Source organism: Gallinula chloropus (genome assembly GCF_964237585.1).
Source record: "Gallinula chloropus genome assembly, chromosome: 6".
Lineage (NCBI taxonomy): Eukaryota > Metazoa > Chordata > Aves > Gruiformes > Rallidae > Gallinula > Gallinula chloropus.
This window is the reverse complement of record NC_140091.1, coordinates 19639263-19657886: the sequence shown is the minus strand read 5'-3', so window position 1 is coordinate 19657886 and position 18624 is coordinate 19639263. Positions and strand designations below refer to the sequence as shown.

Here is an 18624-nt window from a genome sequence, read left to right as displayed (position 1 = left end):
CATTTTGTGCTTCTTTACATGTTAAAGAGAACAAATCTAATAAACAACAACAAAACCCCATTTGAAGCCTACTTGTGTGCTTTGGACACCAGTCTCCATTCATTCATTATTAGCCAAGGTTTTGATTTACACTGCTTAGAACAATTTCTAAATCTCTCACAACTGAAAACAGCTGAGTCAATAATTTTAAAGCAATAACTGGCCATATGCAAGGTTTTAACTCTCTTGCTGTCTTCCAAATAAGCATTTCAAAATTTGAACTCTAATTTTAGACAAATACTGGAATACTAACATTACGCTGGTGCCACAAGAATGATCTGATGTACAATGGAAAAATGCGTCACTTAAAATTTTCAAGGAGTCCATTTCAAAGAGTTGAAATTCTGAATCTTTACACCTGCTTTATCGGGTTCTCATTATTGGTTTACTGGGCTTAGGTATTGTTTGTGTCATGACCTATTAGTCTGGTCCTTCAAATTTATACGTCGGTAAGTAAAACACCCTGTTAAAACACTCATCTAGATACTGAAGGCACGAAGCATCTGTTTTACAGAGAATTCTGGAGCCCCTAAACACCACATTTCCAAAGGTAAAACATACCACTCCATTGTAGCTGCCTTTCGAAATGGAGCAATGGAGCAAACAAATGCAATGGCTGCAAACAAATGTGAAGGAACTTTCACCAGAAAAACAGCACCAAAAAAACCAGCACCAAAAAATCTGGTTATGTTATGATATTTCGCTATGTCTTCAGAATATCTAGCATGAAGAGGTTCATTAATCTCTTCTGAAGAGAATTAAAAATGATGGATTCTTAGAAAAAGTGATAAATTTTCAATGATTACTTGAAAACCCCCTGAAGATTTTTACATCGCCTTTCCTAAAAGGCATCAGATTTCCATTAATCTCAAGAGAAGCAAAATTCTGTGACTCAATTCATCATGTATCTGACTAACAAAACCCAAGAACGTGTTATTCCTGGATCCCAGTCAATACAATTGAAAGCAATCATGTTATTTCAGCACAAATAGCGACTTGCCAGAAAAGCATTTGTTTATATAAGGGAAAGTAGCTTACCGAAGTACAGAGATACATCAAAAACTCACGTGAAAACTTCTCCTGTAAGAGCATTTTGCCCACATCAGTATTTATTCTAATGTTTTGGTTTGAAAAAAATAATCTGCTTTTAAGCTTCAAAAAAAAGCACCAAAAAATTGTCACTTATTCTGTGTAGAAACAGGGGAGCACATATGGTTTTATTGATTTTATCTGCCCTGACAAAGCCTAACAGAAAACAAAGTACTTCTAGTATCAGTAACAGATCTTTTGGATTAACTGGCATCACATTCAGAGAATCTTTACTCCCAGTATTATCGTTTACTTTCTCTTCCTGTTTCACACACTGTAAGTGGAGGTTTGTAAGAGAGGGGGTACTGTTGGAATTTATCGTTTGACCATATTCTTTTAATAAATATCCTGATTTATGTACTGATATGGGCACCCTACAATCACATTTACATGCAACACTTCGATTACACTCAGTTGTAACAACCTACACTGCCCGGGAGAAGCAATTTCTTGTCGGCTCCAAAAGACTAGATTCTAATTTGTGTGGTGGGTCTCTGAATTCCACATCCTGCTGAACATGAGTCACAGCAATACAACAAAGAACAAATAGTTTGCTGTGCAGAAAGCTTTAAAAAGTGCCAAATATATATGGGCTTCCACACTTCTTCACACCTGCAACCCTAGTTTGTAGGCAGTACACTATTTTTTGGGGTAACGCAGCCCATGCCAGCATAGTTCCTCAGTGAAAGTTAAAAATAGTAGCTATTAGTTGATTTTGCTCTTTTAAATTGGATTTTTGTTCTCTTAAGCACTTCCTAAAGTAGTAAACCAAGGAGTAATTTTGGAAAAAGAAAGTGAGAAGAGAAGGAACAGTATTAAACGTAAAAGTGTACTGCAGCCCCATCCACGGCTCTGAGTATTTCTGACAGGATGATGAAGTTTGTGTTGCTATGAATAGTTGCACATTTTCTCCTGCAGAAGCAATGAAAATCAGCATGCCAGAACATACGTAACGCAGCTTCTACAGAAGTCAGAGACCCAAAACTGGGTGACACAAACACCAAACGAAGCGACAATCTCATCTAATTTAGAAAGCATGACAGTTCATTAAGAGTTAAATAACATTTTAAAGCAATAGTATGTGTAATCACAATCTCCCTCGCTTATTTTCCAAGGGCTGCATCCCAGTATTCTGGCAGCCCCAATCACCACAAGAGACTCTAGACATGCAGGAAGCTTTGGCTTGAGACTCTGGTTCTCTCTAAGCTGACCCCGAAGCTTCAACAGCTTTATCTTCTAACAGTTATGACACTACCTAAACACGGGAATCTGACATAACAGTGTCTGATTAAAAACCCTAAAACTATTTCCCGACTCTAGTACTTGTCATTTTTAGGTCTTACATGTTAGGCTATCATTCTGGATAAACAGTTTATGTTTTTTTAAGCTGCTTGCCCAGAACATCAGGAAATTTCTGAAACGGTATTTTCATTTCCTTCTAAACTGATTAAAACTCCAGGTAAATATTTTAGTCAGAACCTATTTTTGTGTAGCAAGATAAGCATTAAGCTGCTCAAACATGCCAAGTGACATCATAAGACATTAAATTTCCATGGAAGCATACATGATCCCTACCAGGTGGGTTCTCAGAAGGAACCCATCCCTGCTTATCCAAATGTCTCAGTTTGAAATAATTCAAATGTCTCATGTTAGAGTTCTGTGGCGTAATCTGATGCAGCTGTTGCGTTTGGTTCTGCTATATTAGACCACAATTCATTTTATGGTGTGACAGCACACAGACAGACACAGAACCTTAACAACTAAGTGTAGAAGTTCACTTTGAACACATAGAATAGCAAAAGAAATGCTGAAAGGCGTCACATCCATTGTCAGAAAGCGAGCTTTGCTGCAGAGCATTTGGCTTTCAACAATTCACTTTTTAACGTATTTCAGGGGAAAAATGTGCTATTGTGGGGAAAACCCCCAGCCATTCATTACTTCACTAACTGTACAGTCTTTCAAAACTACCAGGAACTGAAGTGTATTTCACCTTTTTAGCATGTGAAGTAGCTATTATATACTGTGAAAATAATAAAATATCAAACTCGTTCCATCCTTAACCATGTGTTGTGAAGGCACTTCCCGTGCATCTGCAAACACTGAACATAAAAGCATTGAAAAATAATTTCAGAGATGTATGTGAAGAGGTTTCAAACTTCAGGCAATTAGTTCAGCTCAGCCTGGTCCAGTCAGAAACCACACACAGCCCTGTTTCCCATGTGTTTACTATTATTCATGTGAAAATTTAACCTAATGAACTTCCAACTCTGAGCAGTGTATAAGTGATTAATATTTCAAATGTCTGAAGTTACCAAAGAAAAATACACTATCAGCTCTACAGAGAAGTGATACTTTTTCCTACTTTATTTTAAAGCAGGAGTTATACCTTCAGCGGTGAAACATTAACAAAGCTTTTAACCAAAATCTGTTTCTTACAACAAATTATTCACTAGTAGACACCAAAATACTTATTACTACATCCTAGCAGTGCAGCATATAGAAATGAGTTTTAAAATATAAACATTCCCAAACTTTTATGTATTCCATTTTTACAGGGTAAAAAGTGATTCTGAGGATGTGTTACAAGGAGTTTTCTTTCCTTCCCAGAAGCAAGGCTTGCAATACCACTGTCACCCAAACAAAAAAATTATCTTTTAGGCAAGAATGGAACATTTGATCCATATAATTCCCAACTATGTGAGCAGCATGAAGTTTGTAACCCCTGCTCCAGGTGAAGTCAAATCCAAAGACTCTGAGGTTGAGCAGACATTATTGACAGTGATAAGTAGCAGTGACCTGACACAAAAGCCACATGATCATTTGTAGGATTTGCAGGCACAGCATTTAAATTAAATTGCTCCGGTTTTACTTTCTCTTTGTAACTACACAAAAGCCACCGTACCAGGCCTTGTAAAGCCACAAACAGTAATTTGGAATGGAAGGACAGACCAACAGTGGAGATAAGAGTGACCTTCTTGACAAAGCAAGTAAAACATGAAAAATTAGAGTTTTTTCCTGATTTAAGTGATGCTTTCGTTTATAATCTGAAGTATTTTTAAAAGTTAAAAATCCCAAGGTCTCTAAACATTCTTGATTTTTATCACTGCATTTTAATTCTTTACACAATAAAGAAATACATTATTTTCTTCAGAAGGTGAACAAAACCCTCAGTGGGGTATTTGCATGGCTAGACAGCTGATGCTTCAACGCTAGTTGGATAAAAATGTTCTCAAAGATACAAAAATAGTGCCATGGCACTTTTGAATATTCATCTCAAAAGGCAACCAGGTCAGGACACGCTTGCAGAGCAAACAGCATTACAGGCTTTCCTTGCAAATTTAAAAGTTACTTGACTATGTCCCTTTTAATGTTTAATACAACTGTTTTAAGCTCATCTCCAGCCTAACACTCATGACCAAAATAGCAGTAGACCTGTGTGTATTTTTCAAGTCTGCTATATCTGTGTATATATACATTGGAAAAATGTGTGTATATATGAAGAGGTGTATTTATAGTACTTTAAAAAATATACATCTCTCTACACATATCTAAAACTAACAGAGGGCTAGAAAGGCTTTTTCTAATGCAAATCCCCAAATTTATATAAATATCCTTGGAAGTGCTATCACTGCCTCCTAACTTCCCTTCCATGAAGGTAATGTGCAGGCACCCTCTATGTTCTGCAACCTATTGTGTTTAACTGCAGCGAGTACAGAACTAAGCAGTCAAATTTATAATGAAAGTGTAATACATCATCTAAGCAGAACAGTGTTTCAGAAAGTTTATCCATTACAACAAACTTTCCTACTAAATTCAATACCTAAATTTTAAGGGTTTCTGCTCAAACCAGAAAGCTCTTCTTTGAAGTTCACGTAATGGAACTTAACTTCAAGTAACAGGTCCCAAAGGCTTGTCTATGTAAACACAAGCATGGCAAACTCACTGGTTTAGGCAGTTTAACATGTACAGAAGCCATAGTTACGGCTCTAATTTAATTATTTTCTATCTGTTCCATAGTCTCTTCTGACAGTCATCACACCTGCTTCAAAATGAAGATATTTAAGTGGACTTTGGGTGTACTGTTGTTCCTGCTATTATCTATTGGGCGCTGTACAGAACAATCCACACCTAATAAAACATCCCAGCGGAGGCACCCTCGTTCAGCAGATGGTGGAGAGGAAGGGAAGAAATGCGGTTACACATTCTTGGTCCCAGAACAGAAGATCACAGGGCCAATTTGTGTGAATACTAATGCACCAGGTACTGGTAACCGAAAAGATGAAGTCACAAGGATGGACATAGAGAACTTGAAGGATGTCCTCTCCAAGCAAAAGCGGGAGATTGACATTTTGCAGTTGGTAGTGGATGTGGATGGAAACATTGTGAATGAAGTAAAATTACTGAGGAAAGAAAGTCGTAACATGAACTCTCGGGTGACCCAACTCTACATGCAACTCTTGCATGAGATAATTCGGAAACGTGATAACTCACTTGAGCTTTCCCAACTGGAAAACAAGGTCCTTAATGTTACAACTGAAATGTTGAAGATGGCAACAAAATACAAGGAGCTTGAAGTAAAATACGCAGCACTAACTGATCTTGTAAATAATCAGTCTGTGACTATCTCGCTGCTGGAAGAGCAGTGCTTGAGAATGTTCTCACGACAGGACACCCATGGGTCTCCCCCTCTTGTTCAAGTCGTGCCACAGCACATTCCCAACAGCCAGCCATACACTCCCGTTCTGCTGGGGGGGAACGAGATACAGCGAGACCCCGGTTATCCTAGAGACAGGGATGTAAGGCCACCACCTGACCCAGCTACTTCTCCTACAAAGAGTCCTTTCAGAGTACCACCACTGGCTCTAATTAATGAGGGTAAGTTGCTTATCACTATTTATCTACCCTGAGATTTCTCCATTTCAGAAGAAAACTGTCCTGGTTATAGAAATAGAATGAAAAAATAGATGGAAGTATCCAGTACTCTTGCCCCTGACTCTCATTTCCTCTCTTCACCTGACTCCCCTAAGGAAAGCATCAGTTTGCTAAATTCTAATTCTTCAAGCTCTGGCTGCATAAGATGAATTTGTTGAAATAGCCAATACTCAAATTCTGAAGAATTTACACCTTTGAGTCCCAAATTGTTGGGGTTTATCTCCAGCTGGGTTTGAGTTCCAGAAATGAAGACTCATTAGCATATAGTGCCTAGTATTTAGCCCTGTTTCTTTGAAGATGACTACAAGCTGTGTGTTACAGTAACCAGCAGTAGTAAAAGAAGCTCATTTATCTCAAATTAAATAATTTCAAGTAGCGGTCTTTTATACCAACACACAAACACATGCCCAAAGTTCATCCTGCTAGAAGAACTCTACTCCTCCTATGCTGAGCTGCTCTAAAATGAACATCTAAAGCCACTAACAGTCATGCAGTAAGTCTCTAAGTGTTTGGTGGAAATATTCAAGAGATAAAGATAAGTTAGAAAGGATAATAGAATCAAGGCTAGACCAAATTAGATGCATTCAGCTTTGAAAATTTAAAATAAGTAACTGCAGGCCCAGTAATTTGATGTCAGAAGGGGATGGCAAGTTAAACAAGTGCAATATTACAAGAATAAATTCAAGAAACTGTATCACATGCTGCATTCTTCAGGTCATCAGATAAATTCATTTATCACTAGAAACAACACCAGTGAGAAGAAAATTAACTACCCCTTAGGTGCCCTGAATTCTAGCATGATTCTCAATTTATTAAAATTTTGAGAAAACGGTGATTAAAAAAAATTCAGGATTCCGAGAAACAAGTTTCTCTCAGACATCCATCCAGGAGCCTGTTCTCGGCTTTTGCCAGCTTGCACAGCAAAAGGGTTCCTTGAGGTCACGACTTTTGTATTCTGGTTGTCGGGTTGTATGTTTTTCTTTTTGGTTTGGGTTTTTTCTTTCAAGTTGCTTTTAGTCACAGTCCAAAGTTCACCTTGGCTCCATGAGAGGACAAACATGTATTTGTGACTGATCTGCAGCATTACAAGCAACTAGCTGCTTACGTCAAGTACAACTATATTTATTCAGGGGCTGCAGAAAACTCAGGCACAAGCCCAAGTAAAATGCCAGATGCCACGAGCATTTGAGTTGCACACCATGACACGACCAAAACAGCCAATTAAAAGCATTATGTTAATGCCTGGTCAGACAGCAAAAGTATCATTCTAAATAATGGAGTCTTCCCAAAAGACTCACACTTTGAAGTTTCTTCATAAATGCCTCTCTCAATATCCGCCTGCTGTACCTACAAAACGAAGCTACAGCACTAAATAGTTCCCTCTAAATTATCCACCATGGTTTTCACTACCTCCTTTAGACCCAAAAGTTCAGAGTTTGAACCCATCTTTGAAAAGGATCACAAAGATGACTCAGGAATTTTACTTTAACATTATTTAACTTCCTTTATTTAATACTAGATTGAGTTGGAAGCTTAAGTGTTTCTTGCAGCCTTGGGAAAACGAGGGTTCAGAATTGCTACAGGTGGTAGAGCATCAATTATCAAACCCAAAACTTCTAAACTGCAGCACAACGCCAGGTCATCTGATTTTTAACTTAAGGTAAGCATATTTAATGCTGCATACACCAAAACTGTGTGTCATAAAAAACCCCAACAAACTTTCCAGTTAAAAGATAATGACTATTTAGAATGCATAAAGGTATCAAAAAAGACCAATGAAACCCAAACAGTCCCAATCTAGAAACAGGCCTGTCAGAGACTTGGCTATGACAGAATGAACATCTGGATGAACAAGTAGGAGATTTCTCCAACCATGTCTGAAGGAGTCGTACCTAAAATACTCATGTGCAGCAGCAGTTTACAGAACACTCAATCTGCATCTTCCTGCTGTGGCTGGAAAGTAAAATTCAAAACATACATAGGGAACAGAAGGATGAGACTACATTTTCTGAGGACTATTTTGATTAATTTGCATTAGAATTGCTTTCAAACTTGAAGAAGAGTATTCCCAGGAATTCCAGTTTTCACAATCATCTTACTCCTTGGAACCCAAGTGTTCCCAAATTTTACTGCCACTATGTTGCAGAAAGTAGCTTAACGCACACAGGGTACTTAAAAAAAAATCTCACACACACACCCCCACACCCACACCCACCTCTGCCACTTTGCTGCTAATACCTCTCAGGGAACAATGTAACTTTTTTTTTAATGATATGTCCAAATTGATTTAGGAATTTTCCTCTGCTATTGCCCAAAAAGTCCCCTGGATGAAGCTTACACAAGCATAGCTTTTATATCCTCTGCTCAAGATAACATTTAGCATCTTAAAATAGGTTTCAGTCATCATTTTATTAAGCATCCAACTTTAAATATTTCACTTTCCTTCTTTACTACAACTAATTTCCAACAGAGTATGTTCTATACTAAATTGTACATCAAAACACAAATTTAGAAGTGGAATATCTAACAGATTTTTTCAAAGTATTTCAACTTGCATCTGTCTTGGCAACTCAGCATACACAGACTGCAAGAAAAGACTTAGATAGGCATGAAATGCTTATTACTTACATCAATAAGATTTTTAAACAGAATAATTATGCTTTTTTCATTAGCCAGAGCACCCCCTCACACCAGCACTTTGGGGAATCTTACACTGTTTCACAAATCTCAGCATTTCCACTGAACAAGAAATGGATCACTCCTTATACAAAGAATTTACTTCTCAAAAAAGATTCAAGGCTGTGAGTCAAAAAGTTATGGGATTTGTTTGACTTACACTGAGAGCAGAAGTCTGTCACCTTCACTACAACGTTAACATAAACACATAGGCAAACCTGAGCATCAAAAAGCAAACCAATTTGCACCCTGTGACCTTGATGCCAGCTGAGTGATCAATGTATATTACATGAACAGAGTAGAGTGGTACAATTTGGGCTGCCCTAAGAGCTACTTAATATCACTCCAAACATCTGCATGGGAAAATGACTTTTTTCTCCAGTGGGAACCAAGTTAAGTAATACACAGCAGATCTAATAGAGCTATTCTTAGTATTCATTGAACATCACAAATAATACTACTTGTCTGTTCACACTTTTTCCAACACAATACTTACTTTATCATAATACTTCTACAACACTTTCCTTGTTCACTTCTACAGCACCCAAATTTATTTTAGACAGTCTGAGGAAAAGGAATGAGACCCAACTTAGCCCAGGAAATTATTTATCCCTTGGATGAAGTTTGCAATGCGCACAACCTAAGTGGGAATTTTAATTGTGAACATGAAAAAAAGCACTCATATACCAAAGCTACAGCACAAAAATGCTGGAAGAGTGACCAAAACCTTGCCAAATACCAACAGTGCAGTACTCAACAGCACTTACAACGACAGCTCAACATCTGTAGCATTCTGGGTAGCAGTGGCACAGTGCAAAGCTCCAAGCAGTCACCTTCATTAGATATGCAAGCTTTCTGCACTCTAATATGAAATGCTTTATGGATTTCTTGCTAAATACAGACTTATCCAACTGACAACAATCACTTAAAAATCTAAATTTTTGTCACCCAACCTTAATCTACAGTGAAGGTCACTTTCACTCAGCCTCGAGTTTTGATTAAATAACCTCAAAAACTGTCTCCTACACTTCTTTGCAAATTACGGTCTTCTGCAGCTGACAAATTTCCTCTGAACACCCAAGTAGATTGAAGAAAATGAGCCTTCTAAAACGCAAAGCAAGCTGTAGGTAATGTGCTTTCAGGTTTACTGAGTGTGAGGTTTCAAATACATTTAGGGCATGCACAACTAACTATCCATCAGAACGTATCTGGCTTTTCATTAGTAAGTGACCAGTCTCTAAATGAACTGAAGTAGTGACACATGAACATAAAACCTTTTTCTAAAAGTTAGAAAAAAAAATTCTAACCAAAAATTGAAAGTCAAAGTTTTCAAAGATATAAAGGCTGCACACTTCTTACAGAATGACCCAATGCTATTCTACAAGTAGCTGTAAAGCCACTATTCACATGGCCTAAAATAGAGCTCTCAAGCAGCCCTGAAAAAAAATGTGCGAGCCCTTGCAGCTGCTCAAAAGTCCTTTCCCACTGCCTGTGCATTGTATTCATCAGTATCCATCTACACGTATCACACCAGGATGACACATGAAATGTAAAGACTCCTATCCACAGCTAACAGGCTGCTTCCAGGACTCGGTAAGCACGTAAAGACCAAAAAACCAAGTTACACTGCAGAAGGACACTCCTTCACTAAATCCCACTACATGTTTCTTACAGCAACTCTCTGAGTATTCAAGGGTGTGTGGGGGCCGTCTGGGTGTCTGGGGTTGTTTTCTTTTAAACTTCCACCAGTTTCAAGTGAACCCACTAGGCCAAGGATATAAATGGATGTCTACCTTTTGTAAAGGCAGTACAGGAGAAAATAGCTAATGAAAACCATAAGGTGCTGCTTGAGTATAAATTTTAACATCGTAGACAAAGGTCAAAATTGGGTGTTGGTAGCTAAACTCTATTATCTGTTTAGCAAAATGAAGCTTTTGTTTATTTATATATACACTATTAATCTAAGAAAGTAACTTTTTACATCATTTTCCACAGTAGTTTTACCTTAACTGAATTACTGACTTTCCATTACCATTACAAAACTGCTCCTGAACAATGTGTGCAGCAGAGCCAAGCTTGAATGCTCACAGTATTTCTTTTCAAAAAGGTCCATTCAGAGACTGCCAACAAGCCAAGGAAGCTGGGCACTCCAACAGCGGGATTTATATGATCAAACCCGAAAATAGTAACGAGCCGATGCAACTATGGTGTGAGAACAGCCTGGACCCCGGAGGATGGGCAGTTATTCAGAAGAGGACAGATGGATCTGTCAATTTTTTCAGGAACTGGGACAGTTACAAGGTAAATTCTGCAACGCAGAAAATCAGCTGCTTTGTTTCAGTGTGGCAGTGACTTTGTCACAATCAAGAATGTTTCAAATGCAATTCTTCATTGCAAATGGTTGTGCTGGGTGATAAACACGGAAGGGTTGGAAACGGACAGCTGCATGATTATTAGGCAGGGGTAATTAATTTTATGAACAAAGATAACTGAAAAGAGTGGCTGTCCCTCAGAGGCATATTTCAGTGGGAATGTCCTATTTCAGTCCCTGTGTTACTGACCGTTGCACAAAGGAAGTTCTTGTCCGAAACAGCCTTTGTAATGTGCAGCACAACTGGCCAGGCATGTTATTCTAGACAGTGAGTGGGAAGTAGTTTATTACAAAGACCTAACTAAACACATGATTTTTATTAATACGTTGAGAACTAGAGTAAGCACTTTAGAAGGTTAATTGTCTCCTTTATGAATAAGCTCTCTCAGCCAATGAGTCATTCATTTAAGCACAGTTAATAGATGCACAGGATCAGGGCCTCAAAAACATCCCTTCTAATGAACTACAGGAAATAATTTCTACGTTTGAAATTAGGTAAGATATCTGGAGATGTAGGGCTGGTGAAGGGAAACACATTCTCGTGTGTTACTGTGATGTTATGCACTAGGAGGCATAACACCTAGGATGGCAAACACACTTCTCTGGAATAATTACATGTTGGACAGGAAATCTGAAAATCCATTTCGTTGGGTTTGGGGTTTTTTAATTACTATTGATAATAATAGCAGCAGCTATTCATACAGGATGGCTTCATACAGCAGCTGGCTCCATACATAGAGGACACGTAGGTTGGTTCCCTATGATGCTGTGCTCACTTTGAATGTGTTTACAAGTGCCACACACAATGTACCTGAGGAAAGAGCTGAGCCACATTTAACACTGATGGGAACCTGAAAATAGTATCAAGTACAGTCAAGACAACAAGATTACTATGAAGATTTTTCACTTTTTGCTTTCTTGGAATTTAATGATTGGTATGCTGATTAGCATATTCCTTAGTAGCAGTTATTCAAAGTCTTTGCTTCCCAGAAATGTAGGTGGTTGGGTTTTGGTTAGGGTTTTTGTTCTGTTTTTCAGTAAGGCATTATGGAGTGCCTTACAGTAACCGTAAACATTGTGAACATAATGCAAAGAAAACACAAAACACCAAACAAACAATAACTGGTGTCTAATAATGGCTCAAGCTTGGGCAAAATTACCCCCCAAGAGGCTTTGCATTAAGGTGCAGTGGCTGAAAACAGTATTCCTATTATCTAGCTTCACCTTTTAACTAACCCAGTTACCTCTGTGACTGGGTTTTAATTAAAGCCTGAACTGCTCACAACAGAGGTATCTCCCACACCCACATTTCTACTTCTTTCCTGATCTCTGTGTAGCTGCACAGCTACAGCGCTGATGCAAGGGAAGCACTGCAAACGTGGCCATGAGCCAGGAGAAAAGATCAGTACCATTTTTGGCAGCAGCATGATGCTAGATCAACTTAAGCCACTTGTGAAACTGCATCTTGAGTTAGGAATCTAGACTGCTTACTGGAGAGAGACATCCCAGAAAGTGATTCCAAGCAGGACATCAACTGTAGGTCCCACATCATCACCAGCCTGAAGAGGGTGGGAAGATCTCAAACTATTATGGGAAGCATAATTGCAGTGTGACATGCTGCAACACCACATTTGAACAGCACTGGTTTACAGGAGACAGCAGACACGAACTATCACTTCACAGCTACCACACTGGTAGCCTGTGACTGAAAGATGTCTCTATTTCATTTCTGATAAATATAGTAAAGAACACAGACGAATTATGTGATTAAAAACCAACACTACATGCATTAAAAAGGAAATAAGAAGTTATTTACCGTGAACACCCACCGAGACTGTTGATCCATAAATACCTTTTCTGACCTGAAAATACACCCCCTTAAATTTCACAGAATCACAGAATTGTACTGGCTAGAAGGCACCTCAAGAGATTGAGTCCAACCCCCATCTTACAGATGCCCCATGCTTTATCAAGATACATAATTGTTTCTGTTTCTCTAGTCTCTCTCTCTCTTTACTTTAAAAAAAGGACATCACAGAAAACAGCTAGCTTTGCCACCTTTACTGATTCTGACAGTACCTCATGCAGCCAGCAGTCCAACTGATTAAATGGCCAAGTGTGGGAAAATAAAGCATTTGTTCAGACATCTAAGGGCTTTCGGTATCCCAGTTCCACTGCTTCATAATATTCCTGCTCATTAGCATTTTGACAAACAAGAAAAACTAAGCTAACATCACCTTCTGATCTTTTTTGTGCAGAAAGGGTTTGGAAACATTGATGGAGAGTACTGGCTGGGACTAGAAAATATTTACATGCTCACCAATCAGGATAATTACAGACTCTTGATTGAGTTAGAGGACTGGAGCAATAAGAAAGTCTATGCAGAGTACAGCAGTTTCCGCCTGGAGCCCGAAAGCGAATTCTACAAGCTACGCTTAGGAACATACCAAGGAAACGCAGGCGATTCCATGATATGGCATAATGGAAAGCAATTTACAACACTGGACAGAGACAGGGATATGTATTCAGGTAAGGATGCCAGAATGCATGTAAAAAGTGAATACGACGGTTTCCATTAGTGACACTACCTTTAAAAACAGAATGAAAAAAAAAAGTAAATTCTGACAAGACAACTCTATTGAAAGGTGCTTCCAATCGATAGTGATAAAGATCACATTGACAGCCCCTGCACCACTCAGAAACTCAGATTCTATTACCCTCATGGCAGGCACCCTTGAGCAAGCTTTCTATTTAGCTCAGTGACATCAATACAACTTCCATGTGACTCTCGGCAGCCAGAATACCCGTCCAGGTGATCCAGCTTAGTGCTCTGGCCATGTAACAGTAACCAACCCTCTGAACAACACATAAGAAATGCTGCTGCACACAGCCATAGTTATGCCCCAAGGCAGATCACACTGCTTCGTTCTCTTGAAAAGATGGCTTTTTTGTTCATTTCCGTGCTCTTCCTCCAGCCTCCCCCTTAAAACCTTAGCTGTAAAAGAAAGGTTGGGGAGTGTAATACTTCAGCTGCTTTTCCTCAGCTACCAATAACCAAAAAGCTGGAAAAAACTTGCGAACTCTTAAATGAGTCTGTAACAGTAGATGCACAAATTACAAGCAACTCTACGGACCTGTGGCCCTGCGCTACTTGGGACTGTATCTGCTCACATTGTTTCCATCCAAGTATTTCTAAACAGCACATAATCCGAGTGCCTCGGATGTTAGCTGAGAGACAAACGCTGCTGGTAGCCTGAGAAGAGTTGATCTCCTTGGTTTTCAGCTGCCACGTTAAACACTGTGTCAATAATTGCCTCTCCAGCCACTGGCAGCTGTTACCACATCTACCATTTTAAAAAAGCAACTGGTATGACCACAACAGGCTGCGAAATACTTCAAAGTTCCCTCTAAGAATAAGCTAGAGCATGAAAGCCTTTGCTAATCTCTGTTTCATAGAATCACAGACTGGTCTGGGTTGGAAGGAACACCAAGCATCACAGACCTCCAACCCCCTGCCACAGGCAGGGCCACCAACCTCCAGGACTGGATCTACACAAGGTTTCCCAGGGCCCCAGACAATCTGGCCTTGAACATCCCCAGGGATGGGGTGCACCTACCACCTCTCTGGGCAGCCTGTTACAGCCCCTCACCACTCTGTGTAAAGAACTTCCCCCTAATATCCAATACAAACCTTTCCCCCTTTAGCTTTAATCCATCTCCCCTTGTCCTGCCATTGTCTGCCCTTTCAAAAAGTTCATTCCCCTCCTGCTTCTCCTCTTCAAGGTTGAAGCTCACCCATTTCTTTCTGTCCTGCAGGAAACTGTGCTCATTTCCACAAAGGCGGCTGGTGGTACAACGCGTGCGCCCACTCTAACCTTAACGGGGTGTGGTACAGAGGAGGTCACTACAGGAGCAAGTATCAGGATGGAATCTTTTGGGCAGAGTACCGGGGAGGTTCCTACTCTTTGAAAGCAGTTCAAATGATGATCAGACCTATAGACTGAGGAGGAAAAATCCCAACACTGCTCAAGTGATCACGTAGAAACTTCTCAGCGCTCAAGTTCCAGAAAAAAATAAAATATTTCTTTTTAATCATTATTTTGCACAGTCTGTCCTGCAAAAAGCAGGTCTACAGTTTTCCTGTCTTGTTTATTTTACCCTGCCATGTTGCCTTTTTTTTTTTAGAAACCTTTTCTACTGTGATAGACGGTGTTTTTTCAGACACACATTCACAAAAGCAGATGTTTGTGCTTGCAAAGCATATTTATCTTTGTTCAAGTCCAACATACTTTATGTCACTAAAGCTGGTCAAAAATTCCAGATATAGGACAAGACATAAGCTTTGTCCCTTAAAAAGCTTATTTTTTTTTCAGGTTGGCTCAATGCATAAGTGTAAATATGTGAAATGACATTGTCTTGCTTTAATGTGAAAATGGATTCGTTATTTAACACTTTATTTAAAAATGTTGGTATTACTTTCAATGAAAATCCAACTTCACGTTACTGTTTAAGATTGACTCCAAGAAGCTACAAAAAAACTCCAGAAGACATTCCAGCTTTACCAGCAATGTGCTTTTTGCAGCAATTAATTATTTCAAAATGAAACAGTGACTTAAACAGAATATGGTGTAGAGAATTCCTTAGGGTCTGCATATCTTAACTTCTGTAAAACATGTAGGCAGAATGTTCCTAACATAAGAAAAAATAAATAACAGTATGAAATTATTGATAAACTTAAGACAACCAAATTGTTTGGTACTTTTTATTTTTCCTTTCAAGCTCCACCCTCAGCCATCCTAATTAAAGAGAAGTAATTCCTGATGCTATGAGCTTCAATAGCAAAATAAGAAGTCCCGATATTAAAATCGTGACTTGACACTTGGACACTCCCTTCCCCTGCTCCAATTAGGAGCAAAAGGTCTGCACAAGTGCTCACACACACTAATTTAGGGAAGGACCAAGCCTCTGAATGTTAGAGGTTTTCCTCCAAGACAGCTTTCTGCTGACAGAGCCAACAGAAATCAGCTCTGAGTGCATTCTCCCTGCCACCCCAAACTTGGACCACTCTTGTGACACACACACACATTTTCCTTCCCCTGCGTTTATACAACTTTTTGATACAATTTTAAGTTTTCTACCTTCTAGATACCAGATTTCTACTGGATTTAATATGTAATTTAAGAAATTTATTAGAAAATAGCTTCCAACTTTTAATAAAAGCCACACAAAATGCTATATCAAAATAGAATACATCAGATATCGGAAACAATAAAATGTTTGCTGACAATACCAGAGTCTCCAAAACTAAAGCTGCCGTCTAGTATATACAGTTATTTAACAATCTTACTTAGCCACACAGCTTACCCGACTTGATATTACACAACACCTAAAAATACACTGCTCAGAGCTGTAACTGATGTATTTGTTTGGCACCTCCTATGTGCATTCAGGATTTTAAGGAGCTTGGCCCCTATTAAACATAAGAAATCCTAACAGCTGAAAGAACAATCTAGTATTGTTATGTTAAACGAGTCGCTATGTTCAACTAGTCAATACAAATTGCTATGCAAACTCTTGCTTGTCATTCAGAGGAGAGAAAACAGGAAGATGCTTTCAAAACACAGTTCTCTGGAGTAGATAAAGTTTCACTGGTAAGGAACGGCTGCAAGGGGTTGTAGCTCAATCTTTGTTCAGAAAGCAAAGCCAGAAATTTTCAACAAGGTTTCACTGGGGATGGGTGGGTAGGTGGGCGGGCAGTCAGGCTCAGCATACTCTGTTCCCAAATCCCAAGAATTTTAACTGACAGAAAAGTTTCTGGTAATTCTCAACTTGTTCTTCATACAAGGCATATTTGTTACAAGTATCTGAGACCTCATTGAGCATTCTAGAAAATGCTTTTTAATCGCACACACATAAAATTCAGACTCTGCCTATAGTCTGTTCTTTTCTTCTACAGTAGCTGAATAGAACAGCACTTCAGGCAAATTTAAAAGCTGAAGATACCCTCAAAAACGTACCTTTAATGAACGCTTCTGAAGCTTTAGTTCATTCAAACACAGATATTCTCTGCTTGGAAGAGTTCTTACCTTACCACAAGAATCTCTTACCTGCTACAAAACCAGGGTTTGCTTATCAAGTGCAGTCTAAGGTGTACTTGCAGAAATCCCTAAGGAAAGTTAGCCTGCACTCAGCCTTTACATTCAAAATCTTATATATTAAGACATCTAAAAAGTGATTCTACCCCAATTTATAGCTGCAGGATGATAACAATGTGATTTCATAACATACCCCCACGAAGCTCAGACTGGACAAATGCTGAGCTCTGAAAGGAATTCTTTCAAATTGTTGCGTTAAGATTATGAGGAGAGAAAAGCACAGTGTTCCTTTTTCAGGTGGGTTCATAGTCTGTACTACAATCTACTGCTTTCAAACACTTGTATCACATCCTAGCTTTTGGATTGCATTTTCTGACAAGGAGCTGAAAGCACTCTCAGCTTTTTGGAGGAGTTTTTCAGAAGAGGCTGCAGCCTCCCTCAAGCCAATTTTACCAAACATTCAGAAGCATTTTCTTGGAAGGACGTAGCTTTTGCCATTCCCATACTCAGTCCAAATTTAACCAAGCAGACCTTGAAAAAGTTTAACCTGTACTAAACCCGAAACATGTTTTTCACATGTATTTCCAAAGTCTATTGCAAGCTTTATCACTCAAGTAGCTGAATATTCATCAGATGAATACTTCAATAACTTGTTTTCAGCTTTTCTGTTTCTGGATATAATTCCTGAAAGACAGCTATAAGAAAATGTTTCACCAGGTAGCACTGCTTACTTAAATAAAAATTTTTCTTCTCAAGATATGGCTCAATTGTTTAATTGTGCAATCTCAAATTAATCAGAACTCCATGATAAGAGTCCCTTTGATAATGGGTTTTTATTCTAATGTGAAATAGATCATCACATATACAACTCCCATCTGCTTTGGCTATTTTAAGCAGTCAATACAACAGTGATGACATATCCCGCATCATGTCACAAGAGCCTAACACTGGTGTTGCACAGCTCTAGGCACTCACAATTAAGCTAGGGAACCCACCGACCATCAAGCAATCTGTACTTCTGTGGCTCCATCCCCATTGCAAACACACACACAAAAAAAGCATTTAAGCTTCATATTACAATGCTGAGACGGTCATGAACAATGCTCCAATGTTCAATATTTGATTGCACAAGGCTAAACCTAGTAACCTCTGAAGGGTAAAACATTCATCCTGCAAATGGCAGCTGAAATACCTTCATACGCTCACATTCCAAAAGAGGGTCCTTCCCGGCCAGTGCCAAGATTTCTCCAGAGGGGTAAATATAACTGCAGCAGGCTTGATTCTCTGCACTCTTCCACTGAGGTTTGGGGGAGCACAGCAACTGCAGGATCTCCTGACCCCCATCCCACCCCTTCATTTACCATGAGAGGAAATGGACCATAGGATTAATCCCCATCCGTGGTACAAGCCATGGTCACAATT

General features: G+C 39.0%; 2 protein-coding genes across 5 annotated transcripts in view; one reads left to right on the top strand and one right to left on the bottom strand.

Moving 5' to 3' along the window:
• RALGPS2 (Ral GEF with PH domain and SH3 binding motif 2) overlaps positions 1 to 18624 on the bottom strand; it is a gene marked incomplete at its 5' end in the record, with an annotated part of 94914 nt that overhangs the window by 37568 nt on the left and 38722 nt on the right. The gene's annotated exons all lie outside the window — the stretch shown is intronic.
• Positions 5118 to 15111, top strand: ANGPTL1 (angiopoietin like 1; the record flags this gene model as incomplete). Its single annotated transcript, XM_084265905.1, has 4 exons — positions 5118 to 6003; positions 10844 to 11037; positions 13366 to 13636; positions 14924 to 15111. Exons 1-4 carry the CDS (start codon positions 5178 to 5180, stop codon positions 15109 to 15111), a joined length of 1479 nt encoding a protein of 492 aa, XP_084122031.1. The 5' UTR covers positions 5118 to 5177.